This window comes from Polypterus senegalus, chromosome 11 (genome assembly GCF_016835505.1).
Source record: "Polypterus senegalus isolate Bchr_013 chromosome 11, ASM1683550v1, whole genome shotgun sequence".
NCBI lineage: Eukaryota > Metazoa > Chordata > Cladistia > Polypteriformes > Polypteridae > Polypterus > Polypterus senegalus.
The window spans coordinates 29,797,237-29,819,251 of NC_053164.1; the positions used below are offsets into that span (position 1 = coordinate 29,797,237).

The window sequence follows — 22,015 nt, forward strand, 5'->3', positions numbered from 1 at the left end:
AAATCACTTCCCACACAAGTACAATATAAAGCAGCACCCAGCAATGCCTTTCTCTTCTCCATCTTTGTCTCTTTCTCTCTGTTCGCCTCCACTCCTCCTCCAACAAGCTTCGTCACCTTCCTCCTGACTCTGGTTCCTGGAATGAAGGCAGTGGGCTTCTTTTATTCTAGCTTGGTCTGGAAGCACATCCGGGTGAGGTGAAAGTCCAATAAAATAGGGCTCCGCAGTCCCTGCAGCACCCACTGGCAGCACCCATGGAACCCAACAGGGCTCCAGCTCCCATGAAGCCTTGTGGGAGTCCAAAGCACCACTGCAACCTGGGGATCTGTCATCTAGTTTTCAGAATGAGATATTGCCCTGCCAGTCTTTCATTTATGAAGGCGTCCCAACCAGGTAAGGGCCCTGGCCGTCCGCCACACAGTGTCATTTCCTATGTACAATTTAAACACCATTTTAGCTGGGTCACAATGGGCACACAGATTGGATCAAAATCTGCAGTCAAAAACTTATTGCCACTGAATACTTTGGGGTTGTTTGCACTTTCTACTATGGATTCAGAACGCATTCAGACACCGTCACTTCCTGCACACTTTATCGTGTCGAGAGATTTAATTTTAAATGAATGCATCTGCAACTTTTGCCCATCAGTCCACACTGAATAACCCTTAATAACAAAGTGAAAAGATTTTTTCAGAAAGGTTTGCAAATTTATTAAAATTCAAAAACTGCACTCTCTCATTCAATAGCAGTAGGGTATCTCAAAGATCCATTATAAAAGCATTTAGTTGAGCCGCGTTTAATCATTTAAGAAAGCATTTCATTTATCGCCTGCCTTTCCCCATTCTGGATCACAGTCAGGCTGATGGCCAAGCCTGAGGGGTCACCGCTCCATTGTTCGTCCTCATGGCTCAGTCACAGGAGTTTAACTCTTGTAGGGCTGAATATTTTTTTCCAAAAAACACAGTTTCCTGAAAAGCACACAATGCAATGGTTTCATACAGAAATCAATATAAAACATCTGTTGCTGCATGCTGTGCCAGCCAGTTAGGCAGGAATGCATGGTAGGCTGGCTGCGAATGGTGGACGGGTGGCAAAGCGGTTGTGTTTCGTAGTGCATCGTAATCTGGTTTGTACCTCTAGTTATTGTAAGTGGTGGTCCTCCAAGGTGAATGTTGTCATAGGGGTCTGTTCAGCTCCACAATCAGCTGGTGCTGGTACCTGACATTTGTTTTCCATCACTTGTATCAAAATCAGAGTCGGACAAGTCAGAATCCAATTCAGTGAATGTATGCAGAACGTTGTCCATGGAGTATTTAGCATTACACGTTCACTTCTATGTCTTGCTAGATGTCAATGCCATTTTTGCCATTATTTGCTATTTGGGCAAGGAATCTCGGTCAAACCAATGAAACTAACTTTCCTTGTAGCAAAGAGAGTCCAACTAAAACATAATGGTGGGTTTTGTCACCATTGTACAGTGGATTATCAAAAGTCAAGGTGGTATGGAGCGATTGATCACCTCTGACTGCACAGTGAGTCGGTGTAAGCCTTGTGATCTGCAGCAACAGGCATAATACTCAAATCAGCTCTCTACCTAATATATTGTCACGCTTGGGTCACAAAGTGGCACAGATACACTCAGGAAATTCCAGAGACAAAAACTTTATTCAAACAAACATAAGTCTCTTTCAGGAGTGAATCGAGCTCCGTGTCAACCTGGAGGGCACAGCTCCATCTCTCAATTAAAGGAACAGAAAAATCTTCCTCTTTAAAGGGGTGCCCCTCAGGAACGGCAGCCCCAACAGGAGCAGAGGATGACTGGGGGAAGAGAGACAAGGAAGTGAGACAAAAGGACAGCTGCTGTACAGGCTTTAAAATGTTCAATGCCCCACGCAGGATGCAGATCACACGGCACGGCAGCAGCAGCAAGACTGCAAATAATCTAGCAAAGAGATTAAAAGAGATAAAAAATCTGTATTTGTTTCCCATTGAATTACTGTTTAAGAGGCCGTTTCGCAGGAGCCGCCATGTTCCCTTTGGGGTTGCGTTCAGCGTGTTCACAATGTAAAGCTTAAAATCTGTGTGTGTGTGTATGCTTTGCACGTATCCCTCGTGTGATAGGTTATGAAACAGGCATCAACACACAGTCTAATGTTTCAAACCAGACAGTGGATTTGTGTTTCTTTGCACACTTTTCCTTATCATATTTTTTCTGTTGTTTGCACATGAGAGGGTAGGACATCAGTGCCTAGTCAACGCTACTGATAGGGTTATTGTAGGTTACCACAGAGCAAGGTTTAGTGACACATTTCATCTGACACCAACATTGACAGCTGCCACATAGTGAACAGTGCTTAGGAAGCTAATGTCTTCTTTGTCCTTCCACTTCATTGCAATTATTTAGCCTTTTTGCTTTCCTGAAGCTTCATGCAAGCATATCACAGAGGTTCAGTCATACAGTGCTGTCTGTGTGCATCACTTTCACTATCTGTTTAAATGTTTGATGACCAATTCACATTGTCATCATCATCATCATCATCACTTGATTCAATAAATGGTTCAGTTTCAGTTTGTTCTAAAACTGGCTTTACAGCTTTGCATGTACTCAACACTGAAGACTCCGCCCCACTCATACATATTGATGAGTTACCATAGAATGGTAACATGCATAGAAATATTCAGTATTTTTTTGAAGCATGATGTTATTTTACCCACTAGATGGCAGCACAATACTGCCCCAAGTATTATTCAGTCTGAAACTTTACATCAGATAACAACAGCATAACCAAAGAGACACTCAAGGAGAACTGTTTTCACATAACACCACTAACTTGTTGACTGAGGATTGGCAGTGAGTACCATTGCTACCTCACAGCACCAGGGCACCATCTGTGTGAAGTTTACACTTCCATAGCCAATGTCAGTTTCTTCAGGCACTCCATTTTCATCCCAAGGATGCACCATTTAGGATCAATGGCTTCAATCTGAGAGAACCCATGCATCATTGTGCCTTATTGTATACCCGCGTTCCATCCAGAGTTGGACCCAATGTTGTACCTCATACTGTAATGGAATAAGCTGATCTGCATAATAAATTGCTAAAGAAAAGAATGGAAGAAATTCATTAAGTAGGGGGCCGATAGAGAAGGCCACTTGAAAGTTCAGATCAGTCATGCCTCTTGCTAGGACTTTTGGCCCTGCTCTTGAGTTTTGTCACCAGGATCAGCTGAATTTTTGATGTCACTTTTCTTTCTTTTATTGGAACCCTGAATTCTGTGATAACTCTGCAGTTATGGTGGTGCGCCCTGCTTTGGGTCTTCAGCTGCTCATCAAATAATGGTAAAAACTTGGCAATGCCACCTAGTTGATAATAAGCTGCTCTTGTGTTCATCTTTCAGATCAGGCTGTGTGTGTCCCTAAATTAATCAGTCAGTTACCAATTCAAATGTGTCTTCGAATGTATAGCCAAGGTCATGTTATGCGTCAAACTTCGGGAGATGATGTCATCACTGGGCCATGTCAATTTAAATGACTGAAACTCGCTGGGCAGGTCACATTTAGCAACTGTGTGTGGACAGTTGTGCCCGCCCCTTTGTGTGACAGCCAATAGCGTGCTGCCTGATGGAGCCGGTGCTCTTAGAGTGGTTAACAGCTATGGCGAGTTCAGCTTCAGTCTCAGCCCTTTTTTGTTTTCTTCCTTTATTTCTTGGGATGTAAGACATGAGACGTCAGGCAGATGAGCTTCTCTTCAGATTCTGGAGTCCAAAGCACCCACATTTCTTAATCGATCGTTCCAGTATTATATGCATTGTACTTCCAATTCATTGGTTGTTAACTCTCATGCTCACAAGCCCACCCGTATAACTAAAGACACAATCAAATCTTTATTTTCCTCTAAAACTCATGTAAACACACGTGGACTATGAAGCTTAATAATTACTATTGGCGACTGTCCCTTTTGAACAAGGCAATACTTTCTGTTGTCAAACATCTAAGAAATGAGGAGCTATAAAGAGATGACTAGCTGTAGATTTTTAATGCAAATCAGCCAGCGTTTCAAAAAGGCATTTGCAGATTGCTGTAGTTGTCATCGCATCGTGGACCCCACTTGCCACCCAGCTTTGCAGTCTCCCATTCATCCCAGAATCCTCTGCGAGGAGCCGTCTTTCTTAAAGCTGCCTGGCTTGCTGTTTCAGATCAGACCGAGTGACCCTAAATAACTGCCTGGCTTGCTGTTTCAGATCAGACCGAGTGACCCTAAATAACTGCCTGGCTTGCTGTTTCAGATCAGACCGAGTGACCCTAAATAACTTGCACTTGAGTTCTTGAACCAGCTGTGGAAGCGTATTTGTTTTATTTATTTATTTTCAAATGACAGGTAGCCTTTCAGTTGTAATCATTTTGTAAGTCACCCGAACAAGGCGCCACAATAGTGCTTCATCTTTGAGCTGCAGTGAGGTATTGTCTCACCCATGGCAAGCACGGTGAATGATGTCATCCACGTTCACAGTACATTTCAAGATTTCACTCCAGCATCCAGCAGGACTGAAACGGCAGAAATGGCAGCAGTAAAAGGCAGGAATGCGTGTTGCTTTTGGCAGATTTATGGTAGGACCTTAATCTGATTCTAAGTGAGTACAACATCTGGCGGAGAGCGGCTCCCCAGCTGAAGAATAAATAGCCTTTGCAGACAGGAGCTTGGGACATGGTTATTCACCACTGGAATATACTACAGATTGAAAACATTTGAAGAATGCGCCGTTACTGCTCTCGCTGTCTGAATGCTGCACATATGCTTGCTTTATTTCTTTCCACCTCTTCCAAATGTGCTTTAAGGAACATTAATTCTACTGCTGGATTTGGAGAGCTGCGATGCAACAAGGGTTTAAGCTTTGATTCAAAATGATGAGATTTGTTTGACTTTACTGTGAGTCCAATTTTCTTGAAACATGTGTGACTTTCTGCGTATTTACTATAACACAATCTGGCTCGATCCCTCTTTGGGGACGGCAGTTTCTGGTCAGCCCTGAACAAATCACAATGCACACATTCAGCATTAAATCACTAATTAACTTAACACTGTGAAGGATGGCGGTCGGCACCATTGTCTGACCGGGACGCCTCCATAATGGAAGGACAGGGGAGATGACTTATGAAGGGTGCTATCTCCCCTGGGCTACTATTGGGGGGTGTAATGGCCCTAATGAACTTAAAACTGTGCCATTACCCGACTGGGACACCTCCTTAATGAAGGACCAGGGGAGATGACTTATGAAGGGTGCTATCTTCCCAGGACTGCTATTGGGGTTGTAATGACCCCTTGGAGTCCCACAGGGCTATATGGGGCTTGGTGTTGGTCAGCTCAGCCCTGTTGAGTTCCAGGGATGCCACCAGGGGGAGCTGCAGCAGTCCTACTTTGGGCTCCTGCCACACCTAGGAATAATTCCAGACCTCCCCAGTGAGCCACTTGGAGTTCTCCTGGGTGCAGCTTTAAAGGAGCCAGCTACCTCACAGAAGTAAACCGGAGTCTGAGGACAGCACTTAATAGGAGGAGAGGAAGAGGAAGTGTCATGAAGGAGCGAGACAAGAAGAAGAAACAACTGTATATTGGTGTCTTATTCTTGTGTACTTTTTGTACTGGCCTGCAGTGGAGAGCAAGGGAAAATGCTTCCCGATGGAAATAAACATCTGTGTTACGGAGATGGGTAACTGTGACTGTTGTATCGGGTGTCCGGGGAGCTGTGCACTCCCAGGTCTTCACAACACACACATATATATATATATATATAATATATATATATATATATACCTTTGTGGAATATGGAAGGAAAAACTATAGAACCCTGCAGAGCAAATGGAGAATGTGATGACTTCACACAGACATTGACGTGGTAGGTGGGTCCAAACATCCCCTGCGCCAGAAGCTTTAACAACTAATCACTGCACCAACACTATATCGGAAAAGGCAGGTTAGGAAAATGGATGTAAATGGGTGTAAAGGAAACTCTCAGTTTGTGGTCATCAGGGAGGTTCGACGAGGGAAGATAAAACACTGGACGTGTGTTGTGCCAACATCGAGGAGGCCACACTTGGTAAATCGGAGCACAGTCTGCGGCCAGTTTACAAACCTTGTGTAATCAGGCAGACTGTAATTATCCGATCATTCAGGAGGGGGACACCCGAGGCCCGAGATTCTCTTAGAGACTGCTTTTAGTGTACAGATTGGAATATACTGCTGAAGTCCCAGGGAAATGGTGCGGATGTTGGCATTGACAGGGCGGCTCTCTGTACAGTGGACTACATAAATCTCTGCAGGGATTTTGTTGAACCGTAAAAAAACTGCTTGGTGTTTTTCCAACAATAAACCTTCCAAAAAAGTAAGCTTTCATGGCTGGTGACAGGGAGATGCTTAAGCTGGTACAGCACTACTCAAAGAGGAGCTTAAAGCAAGCAAAAATGGGCTATAAAGGAAAATAGGAGATGAGGCTTCAACACAACAGCGTCAAAGAGGGATGTTGGGGAATGAAGGCAATTACTGGGTATAAAGAGAAGAGGAGTCCAGCACCGGCTCAGGGTCACCTGTTCCCTCTCCCACCATTGTAGATGCAGGCTCTGCCACTCAATATTGTTGCACCCCTGACATTGTTGCTGCAACATCTGCTAACGCAGGTCCCACTGCCCTGCTCTTCACAGCAGATGAGGTGAGGGTAGAGCTGAGGATGCTACACCCTAGAAAGGCAGCTGGTCTAGATGGTCTGTGTCCAAGACGGCCTAAGGATTGTGCAGATCAACTTGCTGAGCCTCTGCAGATATTCTACAACCTGTGTCTTCAAGGTGGGAAGCCATAAGCTCTGTGGAAAACATCATGTCTTGTGCCGGTTCCCAAAGTTAGTCAACTAACTGAAACAAATGACTACAGACTGGTGGCTGTCACAGCACACACCCTGAAGACACTGGAGTGGCTGCTTCTGTGTCGCCTCGGACCACTAGATCAGCATGCATTGGATCCCCTACACTTTGCATACATTGGCATTGATGATGCAATCTTCTACCTGCTACACATGTTTTGGGATGAACTGGGTGATTATATGAAGATTGTGTTTTTGATTTCTCATGTGCATTAAACACCATCCAACTCTCCATTCTTAATGATAAACTGGATTCATAACTACCTGACTGAGTGAGTGCAGTTTGTCAAACTGGGGAACTATGTCTCCTGGATGGTAGTAAGCAATGTTGGGACCCCACAAGGGACTGATCTGGCCCCATTCCTGTTCATGTTATACACAGCAGACTTAAATATAAGTCGAACTTTTGCCACATTCTGAGATACAGCTATTGTGGTGTGTATAAGGAATGGGCCGGAAGTGGAGTACAGGGATTTGACTGGTGCTTTCAGTGATTGAGCAGCAAGAACTGCCTGGTCCTGAACACAACGAAGACCAAGGAGATGATTGTGGATTTCCGCAGGTCTGAGCTCCCACTTCAGTCTGTTAACATCTGAGGGGAGGACATTGAGATGGTGCAGACTTGTAAATATCTAGGTGTCCACCTTGACGACAGACTGGACTGGTCTGTGAACACAGATGTCTTCTACAGGAAGGGGCAGAACAGGCTGTTTTTCCACAGAAGACTCAGATTATTCAGCATATGTTATCTTTGTTCTACCAGCCAGCTGTTGCCAGTGTCCCCTTCTTTGCTGGCATGAATTAGGGAGGCAGCATTACCGATAAGAACATGAAGAGGCTGGACAAGCTGGTGAAGAAGACCAGCTTGGTGCTCAGTAGGACTGTGGACTCAGTGACAATGTTGGTGGAAAGGTGTATGGGGAGGAAGGTACAGGCCATCCTTTACCATAGCAATCACCCTCTTCACAACATTTTGTCAGGACAGAGAAGTAAATGTAGCATTCGTCTTCTGTCACTGCGGTGTAGAACAGAACTCTTAAGAAGAGCATTTGTTCCTACTGCTCTGAGATTTTATTGTAATGCTGTTATCAATACAAGTAAGTTATGACCTGGTCAATATGCTACCTTCCAACACTCTACCAATTGACCTTTTGAACTTTTTACTATATATTTATATTTTGTTCACATTTTTTAAAGAATTTCTAACAATTTTTAATGATGTGATTGACCTACTGGACACATGAGTTTCCCTGAGTGGATGAATAAAATTATCTATCTATCTATCTATCTATCTATCTATCTATCTATCTATCTATCTATCTATCTATCTATCTATCTATCTATCTATCTATCTATCTATCTATCTATCTATCAGAGATGAAGTGATACAAGATCCTAGAACATCTGTCTGTTAGTTTATCTGGGATTCCCGAACTGCTGTGATATGCTCCAGTAAAGTTAAACTTTATCTGTCAGGCTCACAGTGTACTGAGAAATGCAGGTGCACCTGGAGACAATATGAGAGGTTGTAGCCATTATATTATCCAGAACCCTGGAATCAATTCCCATGGTTCACCTCAAAGTTTTTCAAGGATGAAGCTTAAAAGCCATTTTAGGTCAAAAGACTGTAAGGCTTAGAGTTGGGAGGCAGTGTGGACAAAGGTTATGACTAGCAAGAAGAACAATGGCAAGATTAAAGAGATGATTGGAAAGGACACCAGTAATACTGAAGGTGCTTTGTTGGGTAACTGGGCAGTTACATTTCACATAAGACGTTAGATTCAGAAAGGCTTTGTAATGATCATTTCTCGTATTTTGTTTTTATCTATCTATCTATCTATCTATCTATCTATCTATCTATCTATCTATCTATCTATCTATCTATCTATCTATCTATCTATCTATCTATCTATCTATCTATCTATCTGTCTGTCTGTCTGTCTGTCTGTCTGTCTGTCTGTCTGTCTGTCTGTCTGTCTGTCTGTCTGTCTGTCATTTTAACATATCACCCTTAAGCCCGTCTTATCCAATTTAGGACTGAGGATGGACATAAGAACATAAGAAATTTGACAAACAAGAGGAGACCATTCAGTCTATGAAGCCCGTTTGTTCATCTATTAGCTAAGCTGTTCTAATAACTCATCCAGATTTTTCAAAGATTTTCAACAAATTTGCTTCAACTCCTTGTCCACATTTCCACAAATCTTTGCATAATGAAGTGCTCCCTGACTTCAGTCATAAATGTACTTCCTCTTAATTTCCACTGGTGTCTTCGACTACGTGATTCACTCTGTACTTCATCAGTAGCTCTGAGCATTCTGAAGACCTGGCTGAGGTCCCCACACAGCCTCCCCTGCTCAAGACACTTGACAGGTTTAATTTTCTGAGTCTGTCACAGTATGGCATGTCTGTCCTTGGTTGTTCTCCTCCCCATAACTTCAAGTGCTGTTGTGTCTTTTTTCTACCATGGACATTCACACAGTACTCCACATGTGGTCTCACTAGTGTATTATATGAGTCAGAGCATAACATCCTTTAATTAATACTAAACAGTTTTATGATACAGCATAACATTTTCTTTGCCTTTTTAATTGCTTCTGCACAATGATTAGATGATGAAAATGTTGTGTCAACATAAACCCCTAAATCATTTTTGGACATTGCTTCTTTTAGGACAGTGTCTACCATCTAGAATTTATAATTGACGGGTGCATCGGGTAAAAAGTAAAAGGGTTGCGAGTCCATTTCATGACACACAGGAAACCTTCAGTTAACCTAAACCATACGTCTTTGAGGATGTGGGAGGAAAGCCACAGTACCCAGAGACAAACCCAGACAGACACAAGAAAGTGCAGACCCCACATAGGCAACGATCGAGTGAAATCCAGGACAGTGAATTTAGGAGGCAGCAGCACTAACCACTACACCACACTGTAAAAAATCATTTAAAGTTACACAGCCACACACATCTGTATTTTCATTTGAATTTGCGGCAAACTGAAGCTTGAAACAATCCAATGAAAGTGATTGTGTGAGTGTGGCACCCACAAACTGTTTTGTTGCCTGGTAAAGGTTCGTCTCTCTCTCTCCATGGTAATTTTCACCCACCTGTGTCCTATTTGCTTTGTGTGAAGACGTGAATATGGAAACCACACAAGGCGCTGTCTGCCTTTTCCTGTGAAGCATGCGTTTTGATTGCCCGTGCTGTTAGCATGTGCTCTGCAGCTCCACCGCATCCAGCTTTTGAAAAGACAGATGACAGACACATGGAATATCCATTTTCATTTCATTTCAAGGTCTACTGGCCTTCATTTTTAACCCTTCTTTCACTAGGCACTGTGACGGTCCGGGTCGGCTCCACACTACCTTCTGTCTTCCTGGAGCCTCCTTGAACCCGGATCGTCGATAACCATAACCAAAATGAGCCTGGCAAATGAGCACACGCTTACATGTACGAATGGATAGGTTCATAAGAGAAACAGTGCTTTTATTAAAACAATCAGAAACAAGCAGTGTTCAAATAGTGCAGTGCTCCAAAAATTCCACCAAAAAATAAATAATCCAATAAAAGCAGTGAACTGTGGAGGTTAAAACTCCATAATAAATAATCCCTTAAAGACAAGATTAAAATCTTAAGGCAGGAAGCTTTCTCTTTAAAGTCAAGTCCCTGGGCCTCACAGCAGAGGAGACGCCGAACTCTCAGGCACAGCCAACCTTCTGTTACAGGCCTTGAGTCCCTGCTGTCTGTCCACGGATCTCCAGCAGGGCTCCCCATCCGAGCCTCGCTCTGTCCAGCTTCCGCCGCCTTCCCCAGACTTGTATGAAAATGAGCATCGGGTCACTCCAGCTCCATGAGCCGCTCAGCTGTAATGGCCTCCTTCAGCCCCCTGAGCATCTCTTCTGAGAGTCTCTCATTCCGACTTTCTGCCTTCTCTCTCCCAGTCTGCTTCTTTAACCTCCATTCATCTTTTCTTCCTCTCTTTCCTTCTTCTGCAGGCTCTTCTTATATTCTGCCATCCTAATTGGGCGTGGATGTGAGATGCCGCTCCTTATGAGGCAAAAATGAGGCACCTGAGTGATGCTCGCATTTACACGTGTATGCGTGATCAGCCAAGTGCCCCCGGAGCAAAGCAAAGCGTGTTCACATCCCTGTTCAGACCCACCCACGATTATTTATTTAAAATCTACACTGCACCACGGACCACTCATCACAGGCACGTCAACAAGAAGCTTGTTCTCCTTTGGATTTGTCACCTGGGTGAAGTGTCACCACAGGAGAATTTAGTGATGTCACCTGGGTACAGGAAAATTTAGTGAGTTGCCTATAGTCTTGTCTTTTCTTCTTTAAATTATTGGTGGCACGTTCACTGAGGGTTCATAATTCATGATGGTTAGTGATTGCTACTGAACCATACGCTTTTATTTTAAGCCTTCGGTTGGGAAAAAGGGTGGTACAGTGGGTAATGTGCAGCTATAGGACCTAATGTCACCAGTTTATTGTCAAGTGTATTCTTCCAAAGTCCTTTGTGGACTTTACGAAAATAATCTGTTTCTCTTCTTATCCCAGTATTTACGTGTAATCTGTCTCATTGTGAGTGTGCATGGCAATGCATTGGTGCCCAAAGCTGCTTATTGCCTTGTGCCAGTTGGTCCTAGAATAGACCCAGATTTCCCTTAAACTTGCTTTGGAAGAATTGGATTTGGAACATAAATAAATGAGTGAATCCTTAATGAGTGAAGATTGCAATTACTGAATTGCTCAAGTCATTATGTTTATATTGCTTTTCCCATGGTGAGCTCTATTGGAGTGCGGTTTAGGTAGATTCTCTAATGACACTTTAACAACATATTGTCAAAAGATGAGACAAAGAGCCAGAAAAGGTTTGGGGAAGCCTCCCGTATAATTGATCCTGGCTGCAAAATGATTGATTTTGTGTACAATTGTGTACAAATTGGAGTCCACAACAGAAGTACCTGGTGATGTTGAGATGGACGGATTTTAAGTGTGGCTGAGGAAGTGAGATAATTATGACCGGAGCTGGAAGTGACCTCCTCTGGGCCGAAAGTGACCTCATCAGGCTTGTGGCTGAAAGTGGCATCATTGAGGCCAGGCGGAATTTCCCATAACAGGTCTGCAGTGGAAAGAAAGAAAGGATCAGTACACCTGGCCACCCCCTGGTCTGGCATGAAGTTACCTTCCTTCGAGCCCTTTAGCTGCTTCCCATGCGCACGTGTGTGGCACTATAAAATTATTCACAACATGCAATTCTTTTAACAAATTGCAATTGCTTGAGTATGTATGAATAGATGACAGATGTCCAGAATTTTAATAATTGCCAATTGCAAATGTCTTTGTGATCAAAACAGATTATTTTGCTTCTGAGTAGAATAGTTTTACATTTCCAAACATGTCAGAATCCTCTCATTGTGTAAGTCATCACTTGAGCAAATGTCCATCCAGTTGTCAAACTGTGTTAGCCCAATGTTTCATTAATTACAGCGACATGGAGTTATTGTAATATCTCCTAATGTGACAAATCTGCAGCATGGTTCTAGAAAATAGTGGCATCAGACTTAAACATGCTCCCTCTTGAACAAAGCTGGCACCACAGTCAGGATCATGTTCTTTGATTTTTCCAGTGCCTTTAACACCATTCTGCATCAATGACTTGGGGAAAAAACTCAAAGCTTTGGATTTTGATGCCCCCACAGTCTCCTGGATTATGGACGACTTGACCAACAGTTTGTGAGGCTGAGGGATTCCGTCTCAGGAGTGGTGGTGGGGTGCCTCAGGGAACTGTCCTGAGGTGGACGAGTTTAAATATTTGGGATCAACAGTACAGAGTAATGGGGATTGTGGAAGAGAGGTGAAAAAGAGAGTGCAGGCAGGGTGGAATTGGTGGAGAAGAGTGTCAGGAGTGATTTGTGACAGACAGGTATCAGCAAGAGTGAAAGGGAAGGTCTACAAGATGGTAGTGAGACTAGCTATGTTATATGGGTTGGAGACGGTGGCACTGACCAGAAAGCAGGAGACAGAGCTGGAGGTGGCAGAGTTAAAGATGCTAAGATTTGCATTGGGTGTGACGAGGATGGACAGGATTAGAAATGAGGACATTAGAGTATAATGAGACTATACAGTATTGGGAGAAGGGTACTATGGATAGAGCTGCCAGGTAGAAGCAAATGAGTAAGGCCTAAGAGAAGGTTTACAGATGTGGTGAGAGAGGACATGCAGGTGATGGGTGACACAGAGCAAGATGCAGAGGACAGAAAGATATGGAAAAAGATAATCCGCTGTGGCAACCCCTAATGGGAGCAGCCGAAAAAAGAAGCAGAAGTCAGAGTAGATTAAAGTCATGGAGGACTTCATCTTGTGGTGCTTGGACAACAACCTACAACTTAACATCGGCATGACAGAGGCCTGGTGAGGGATTTCCAGCATGCCAAGGAGCCTCTGAGATCAAAGACCATTCAGGTGAAGGTCATGGAGGTGGTGAAGAGCTACAAGTACCTGGGGGTTCATTATAAACAACAATCTGGACTGGTGTGACAACACGGTGGCAGCTTACAAGAAGGGCAGACTGGACTTCCTAAGGAGACTCTCATAAGGAGGTCTTCAGATGTGTGCAGCAAGCTACTGAAAATGTTCTACCAGTCCATAGTAGCCAGTGTGTTGCTCTATGCTGTAGTCTCCAGGGGAAGCAACTTGAGCTCAAAAGATTATTATTATTATTTGTCCTGTGAGTTTGTATCCTTGTTGTTTATATTTCTACTGTTGTATCCATCTGAATTTCCCCACTGGATTAATAAAGTTTAAGTAATCTAATTTAATAATAAGAAATCTAAAGTGCAAGTGCAAAGTGGAGGATAAAGCCTTCTAATGTTAAAATCAGGGTTTGGATGGCTGAAGAATTTTCAGTTTGTTACCTAATAACTAGAACAATAACAATTTGGTACAATAAACATTTAGCAGGAGTGGAACAATGTACAGCAAGACTGTTTGGGATTAGAAGATAAGGAAGACATTTCCATAGCCCGCTGTCATATTGATGAAACATTTAAATATTGTGACCACCCTGATTCTACACACTGTGAAAGGAACTTCTCATTTTGTTGACATTGACTTATTCATTTGCACAATAATTTAAATTTGAAGCATTAGTTTAATCATTTAGGGCAAAATACAGGTATGTGGTTTTGCAGGTGGACTGTGTTGTTTTCCATATCACATGCACTGTTTTGACAAATGTACCTGGGGGTCTCGCTGTGAAAGTGATGACAGTGTTTCAAGAATTGATCCCTAAGCACCTGAGATAACCTGAAGTGACTTACTCAGGATGACACAGTGGCTCTTTGGCATTGCGGTTTACAGTCCAACATCTGCCCACTAGGGGGTCACACTGCCCATATTTTTTTTTTCTTTGTGACTTGGCTTCCCATGGCTTCTGGGAACATTTAATTGACCCAGTGATCCATCCACCTGGCTTTCACTTTGTAACCAGCAGTTTATCTTTTTTATTTGCAGTACACCCACACTCCTCACTTTCTCTCTTGGATGATCTTGTTAGATTTTTTTAAAGGGTCTTAGGAGATCCCTCATACTGTTGTTTCTCGAGCCTCATATTCAAGATCTGTGCTCAGATTGCTTATCTGATGTGTTTGGTGTACTAAGTTTTGGTGTCTCCCTTTCTCATGGCGTTCTCTTTTGTCTCCACAGCGAACTCCTGGAAGACTTGGAGAGGTGTTGCGATGTGGCAGCCATTGCCGAGTGTTTTGTGGAGAGGGTGAGTGACATTAATGAAGGGTACCTCCTGAGATGACATGTAGACAGACCTGTGCTTGTTGCAGATTAGCACCCTCCTCAGTGAACTGTCACAACAAATGAACCCCTGAAAATCAAATACATCTGTTTTTATAAAATAAAGCGTTTATGCACCACCAGTCCCAAGTATGGACACTTTTACCAATTTCCATGTTTTTGATAGAAATAATTGATTTAAAAATACAGCCAAGACATTTCTAGTGCTGATAATGGCTAATACTGCTTGAAATGACTGATTCTGATTTTATCATTCACATATGTCAGCAAGGCCCCATTTTCAGCAACCTTCCCTTCAGTGTCCTAATGGTCAACTCTCTTAGGTTACCTTTAATTAGTCCTGTGTAAATTCTAACAGGTTATTAGAGAAACCTTCTTAATTGCATTGAACCTGTTATTACTCCGTTCACTTGAGTTGAAAGGTACTGACATTCCTAAAGTTCAGTTCTGAGTTCAAAATTAGCCAAAATGAGAACAATCTAGATGAGAACAGGCCATTCAGCCTAACAGCGTTCACCAATCCTATCCACTTAATTCTTTTAAAAAACATCAAGTTGAGTTTTGAACGTCCCTAAAGTCCTACTGTCTACCACACTACTTGGTTGCTTATTCCAAGTCTCTATCGTTCTTTGTGTGAAGAAAAACTTCTTAATATTTGTGTGAAATTTACCCTTAACATATTTCCAACTGTGTCCCCGTGTTCTTGATGAACTCTAATTTTAAAGTCACCATTTCGATCCACAGGACTAATTCCAATCATAATTTTAAACACTTGAATCAGGTCGCCTCTTAATCTTCTTTTACTTGAAATTTAAAAGCTCAGCTATTTTAATCTTTCCTCATAATTCAACCCCTGTAGCTCTGGAATCAGCCCAGTCGCTCTTCTCTGGACCTTTTCTAGCACTACTATGTCATTTTTGTAGCCTGGAGACCAAATCTGCACACAGTGCTCAAGATGAGGCCTCACCAGTGTGTTATAAAGCTTCAGCGTGCACCACACGGCCACCCTGCTGGCCGCAGCCGAGAGATGATTCTATTTATCTTTATTTTATTTTATTGTAGAATCAACTCTCGGCAGCAGCCAGCAGGGTGGCCGTGTGGCACATGCATATGGGCGCTGTTCTTATTCCCTACCACCTTCGCTGTTACTTCCCCTATCTCTTCATATCTTAAATCATTATTGAGGCAGATTGAAATCTTATGTGCCAGCTTAAGTGAAAAATTAAAGAAATCGCACAAAGTAATTGCAACACAAACACTGACTTAGTCAGTTTTAGCACGAAAAGATACCAACAAAAGAAGAGAAGAAGCGGGCTTCTCAGGTGGAGAAAAGAAGAGCTGCTTGGGAATGTTAAATATTTCTATATACTGTATATTTTTCTTAACTGAAAAATTGTGAATTAACATGTTGAGTGTCAAATGTAAAGAAACTTACTTTAGAAACTCTGGGTTAATAAAACAGGGTCAAGCAGTAGAAATGATAAATGATAGGATTTACTCACTGGTCCCCGCAAACCATTAGAATTGGCCCCCACAGCTCCTCCACCCTCACACTTAGCAGCAGCTCCCCTCGGGGCTGTGTACTGAGCCCTCTTCTCTATGCCCTTTACACTTGTGATTGTACATTTAATTACTCCAGCAACAATATCTTCAGGTTTGCTGATGACTTCACTGTGGTAAGTCTCATGACCAGTGACGATGTTTCAGCATACAGGGATGAGGTGAGAAGCTGTCAGTGTGGTGCTCCAGGAACAATCTGTCACTCAACACCTGTAGAGCTAAAGAGATGGTCATTGACTTGAGGAGCAGCCCCATTCTACATCAGTCTGATGGAGAGGGTCAACTCCTTTAAGGTCCTAGGAGCTCACATCTCTGAGGACCTTTCCTGGACAGCAAACATCCTGGCGATGGTCCAAAAGTCTCAGCACCAACTGCGTTTCCTGAGACTTCTCTGGAAAGTGGAAATGAAGGTGAAGCTGCTGTTGACTTTCTACCACTCGACCATCGAGAGTGTTTTAGCTCACTGTGTTTCAGCAGTAGACAGGAAAGTTCTGCAGAGAGTAAAATCCACGGCAGAGAAAATCACTGGAAGATCTCTCCGGTGCCCAATGTCTCTGCAGAGCCAGGAAAAGCATTAAAGACCCTTCCCCATCCTGGCCTCTCATTGTTCACGTTACTGCCCTCCGGCAGGCAGTAGAAGAGCATTAAAAGAAGAACCAAGAGATCTGCAAATAACTTTTATCCTTGGGACATCAGAGTTTTAAATTTTAAAAACTGTTCGAATTTTTTTTGGGTTTTTCTCCCAGTATGTATGCTTTCTACTTTAGTGGATAATAATTTATTTGTTATAGGATTTGTGCTTTTTTAGATAATTTGTTTATTGTACTTGCACCGTTTACAGGGTAGCTTTTACAATTTCATTGTGCTGCTACAATGACAATAAAGGCTTCCTATCTTATTCTATTCTAAAACAGTTCTACAGGGATTGATGGAACTGGGGACATATACTGGAAAGGTAGGAGAGCTAATGGGCTTTAGATGGGCGAGGAGGGGGCATGTTAATAATTTCTGAGTCAGATAGTTAATGGAAAAGATGGACCAGTGGTTATAGTTAGCCATAACAGGGTAACAAAATAAATGGCCATGGGTGGTGGGCTCATTATGGGAGTGGGTGAGAGGAACAGGAATGTTTTGCCCTTCCATGTGTAGCAGCAGCAGAATTCCCACATTTCCCTCCTTTATGTGGCTATGGTGGGGTCAAATTAACAAAATGAAGGACAAAAGATCAACTGAGTCTCCGTCTGGATTAAGGTGGACCTCGTTAATGGGGGCAGACAACAGATTTGAAGTACTTATGAGTGGTGTGGCACAATCTAAAATTGTAACAGGGTGCATTGTGTTGTTTATTTATAGCAGTAAGATCTCAATAGACCACCAGATTTAGCTTTTTGAATGCTCTACCAAATTTATCTGAGGATGCTTTCACTCCATATCTGTTCTTTGTCCTGTTTTACAGAGTGAAGCCTTTGATATTTACACCCTCTACTGCATGAACTACCCCAAGTAAGTAGCTTAACTCCTTCGTCATTAAAGTGGTGAGTTTTCTCGCTTAGTATTTCTCTCAAATGGCATTAAAACTCATGAAGATAATTACAACAGCAAGAATCTTCATAACTGTCATAAGTTTATACATTCATTTTTCTGAACAAACGTTTTTCATTATGAAAACTGATAACGGATCATTTAAACACTACTCAACACAGCCCGTGGAGTACACATGAGAGATACCTTCATCTCCTTTCTCCAGTACTGGACTTTCCGGGCTAAAGTGCATCTTGGCAGCTTTTGGCACAAGACAGGAACCATCTCTGCATGTGACCCTAGGCCAAATTAGAGTCGCCAAACACTCAGACCTAATAATCATTTAAATTCTCGAAGAAAGCTGAGTGTCAGGGAAATGAAGATCTCAATATATGAAATAAATGTCTTGTCTTTCTGTCTGTATGTTCCCTGTACAATCCTACACACTCAGTTAAGTTCATCTGAATGACGCAGACAAAAAACATATTAATTGAACCAATCTTTGACCGGTCTGGACCAAATTTTGCATAAAACGAACAAGATCGACTACTATGGAACCCAGAATTTTGACTCTGGGTCTTGCAGTGGGTATTTTTTTCTGGCTGCACACCAGTGCCACCTGCTGGCTGAGAGAAAGTTAAAACACCCGAACAGAGTGAAGCCAGACTAGCTTAACATTACTTACCTGAACAATGCTATGTGCCACCTCTCTCTATCGTAATATAAAGAGGAAGGTGTTGGGTGAGGCTTGATCTAGACTGCAAGTGCAGAGCATCACAAAGGAGAATCAAAAGGTGGTTGTTTAACTCCTGCTTTGTTGGCTTCTCTTCATAATTTAAGCACTACGAACTGCCCACCTTCAACTTAGAGGACGAGCAAGACATGAGAGCATTCATGGTTTCATCCCAGCAAGGAGTTTCCTTAATTCTGAAATCCAATGAAACCTAAAAAGAACAAATTCTCAATGCTGCATGCTACTTCTGTATTCTGTAATATAAAAAGAAGTATTGTGTGCTTTTGCAGAGGGTTTTGGCTGAGGCTTGATTAAGAGTGGAACTGCAGCGCAACACAAAGGAGAATCAGAAAGGTGGCTGTTTAACTCCTTCTTCATCGGCCTCTCTTCATAATTTAAACACTACACACTGGCCACCTTAAATTAAGAAGATGAGTCAGACATGACTACATTCATGGTGGCAACCTAGCAAGGAGTTACAACTTTTTGTATGAAAATGTGCTATATAAATAAATGTTGTTGCTGTTGTTGTTGGAGTCTAATCAGTCACAAAAAGAACAAATTCTCGACTCACAAGATCAGAGACCTTGATAGTGAAACAGTGTGGAGGAAGGATGGGGCAGCTACCAAAAACAACACGGTTACTGTTTAAAAATCCACAAACCTTTGCTTTCTTTCCTTAACAAATTCTAAAAACATACTCAGGCAACAGCGGTTACTTTGACTAGTAGCTTCATCCACGTGACGTGTTTTATTACAACAAGCTTGTCGAAACTTTGTTGTGTAATCAAATTAGATCAGCATGATAAGACTGAGCAAAATAATAAAGCAACAGTCAGTTAAGTTCGGTCAAATGGTATAATCTTTAACACACCTATTAGAACATTAGAACACTGTAGACGAGAACAGGCCATTCAGCCCACCAAAGCTCACCAGTCCTATCCACTTATTTCTTCCAAAAAAACATCAAGTCGAGATTTGAAAGTCCCTAAAGTCTTAAAGTCTATATGTTAATATTATCTAAAGGTCCAGATTTAAGAGTCTTTGGCACACATTTACAGTATATCTAAAGAGAAAGTTCTTATTCATTTATAAATTCTCACACAGGGCAAAAAGTCAAAGGAATAAATTATTGTTTTCTCAGTTCGCTTGATAATGTTACAGAATTTTTTTATTAAAACAGGCAGTTATGGTCACATTCATACCTACAAGTTTTACTGTAACACGGAGTACCTGCGAGAAATCTGTTCAGATGAACAAATATTATTATATTTAATCAGCAATTTAATAGACATTAGTTCAACAACAATACCATTAATTTGTATAGCACATTTTCTTACAAATAATGTCGCTCAAAAGTGCTTAACAGGATGAAGAAAGTGAAAAAAACAAAATAAATAAGAATTAAAATTAAGGAACTTAATAACAGAATAAAAGTAAGGTGCGATGACCAGGGAGGACAGAACAAACAAACAAAAAAAAAACTTCAGACAGCTGAAAAAAGAAATTAAATCTGCAGGGGGTCCGAGGCCATGAGACCACCCAGCCCTCTCTAGGCATTCTACTTAACATCAATGACCTTAATAAGTCTTCATGGTATTCAGGGTTCACATGGAAGAACTTGATGATGGTGGTCTTGTGGACTTCTGGCCTTCGATCCATCAATGTAGCAAACGGTGCTTTGATCAGGTGGTGGTGCCGCAGATCGCCACCACAGAAAAAAACGGAAAAAGAACAGAAGAGAAGTAGGGGTTAGTAAGGATTACGGAGCCACCAGCTATTATTGATAATTATTATTATTGATAATTATTCACAAATATAGAATATCAGGATTAAGTTAAAATGTAGCTATGAGAAAGCCATGTTAAAATAATGATTTTTTAGCAGTTTTTTAAAGTACTCCACCGTATCAGCCTGGTGAATTTCTATCGTCAGCTATTCCAGATTTTAGGTGCCTAACAGCAGAAGGTCGCCTCACCACTTCTTTTAAGTTTAGTTCTTGGAATAATAAGCAGACACTCATTTGAAGATCTAAGGTTACGATTTGGAATATAACGTGTCAGACACTCCGATATATAAAATGGAGCAGATTATTTAAGGCTTTGTAAACCATTAGCAGTATTTTAAAGTCAGTTCTAAATGACACAGGTAACCAGTGTAGTGACATCAGAACTGGAGAGATGTGCTTGGATTTTCTTTTCCTAGTTAAGATTCTGGCAGCTGCATTCTGCACTCGTAATCATTGATGTCTTTTTTGGATAGTCCTGAGAGGAGTGCGTTATAGTGATTAAAGTTCAATATAAATAACTAAACTACTAAACAACTAATAATTAAAGATGGAACTGGAGAAAGAGACATAAAGGACAGTCATCAGTGCTATGCACTTTAATTCTCACATCAACTATCCTTTTGATACTGTAGCTTTACAGGGCCAGTACTGTCACATGCACAGAGTACATTGAGATTCTTATCTGCATGTGCTAATCAGCATACAACACATTGTCACCATCCAGCGCCATGATAAGTGAGGGACCAGTTGCTGGCAAAGGTCAGGCTGGGCTTGAAGCTGCCCTTTAGAGGTCAAGAGGGTGGCATCTCAGATGTCTACTGGTATTACGCATTGGGATAAAAGTTTGATAAAGGGTATGTCTGTTGTATGGCAACCACCAGAATGTTAAGCTTTTAGAAGGAAACTGTAAGCAGAGTCTGAAATTGTAATTAATAATAAGTGAACTCATTTTCAGATTGCCAGGAGATGACATAATTCTAGTCCTCTAGTTAGCAAATGGTGAGATTCATATGTCATATGATACCCTAAATATGTGGAATCCATCCAGCTTTGCTCTAATAAAGATGGTACTAAATGCTGAAACTGCACATAAAAACTTTTGGATTGTGTTTCTGTGTGTGAAATATAAATACGCACATCTTAGCACCTTGGGGGAATGAATCACAGAATAAGTAAGAGTAAAGAGAATGCTGCCCTCTTGTGGTAAATCAAAGGGACACAATCTGCATTGATGTTAAAGATGGTGACAAAGGTATAAATCAGAACAGTTCATTTAATGAGGCAAGAAATATTGCGACTTCACTAGGCTCGTGTATGAGACTGGACAAAGGTAACGACCTGACTCTCCTTTTCATGAGGGTGTGAATCAGCAGAGACTGAGCACCCACAACACGGCCCTTCTCACAGTTGCTGTGCTGGGTTCGTTCTAGCTGTATTGTTAATCTAAAACAATCAACATTCATAAATCCTCTTACTTCAAATCAGAGTCAAAGGGCTAAATACAGTGATCCCCCACCTATCGCTCAAGTTACATTCCAGACCCATCAGCGATAGGTGAAAATCTGCGATATAGAAAGTCCATATAAATAAACATTTTTGTATAGTTTAAGCCTTAAATTACCCCTCCCACACGCTTAAAACAAATGTAAACTTATTAAAACACACTTTGTAAACACATTTGATAT

General features: G+C 41.8%; 1 protein-coding gene across 3 annotated transcripts in view; it reads left to right on the forward strand.

The window, feature by feature from the left end:
- Positions 1-22,015, forward strand: part of plekhg2 (pleckstrin homology domain containing, family G (with RhoGef domain) member 2) — a 221,969-nt gene that overhangs the window by 139,593 nt on the left and 60,361 nt on the right. For all 3 annotated transcript variants that reach the window (XM_039768267.1, XM_039768268.1, XM_039768269.1), the window contains 2 exons: positions 14,626-14,692; positions 17,744-17,790. In XM_039768267.1, the coding sequence (XP_039624201.1) occupies positions 14,626-14,692; positions 17,744-17,790 (114 nt within the window). The remainder of the gene's footprint in view (positions 1-14,625; positions 14,693-17,743; positions 17,791-22,015) is intronic.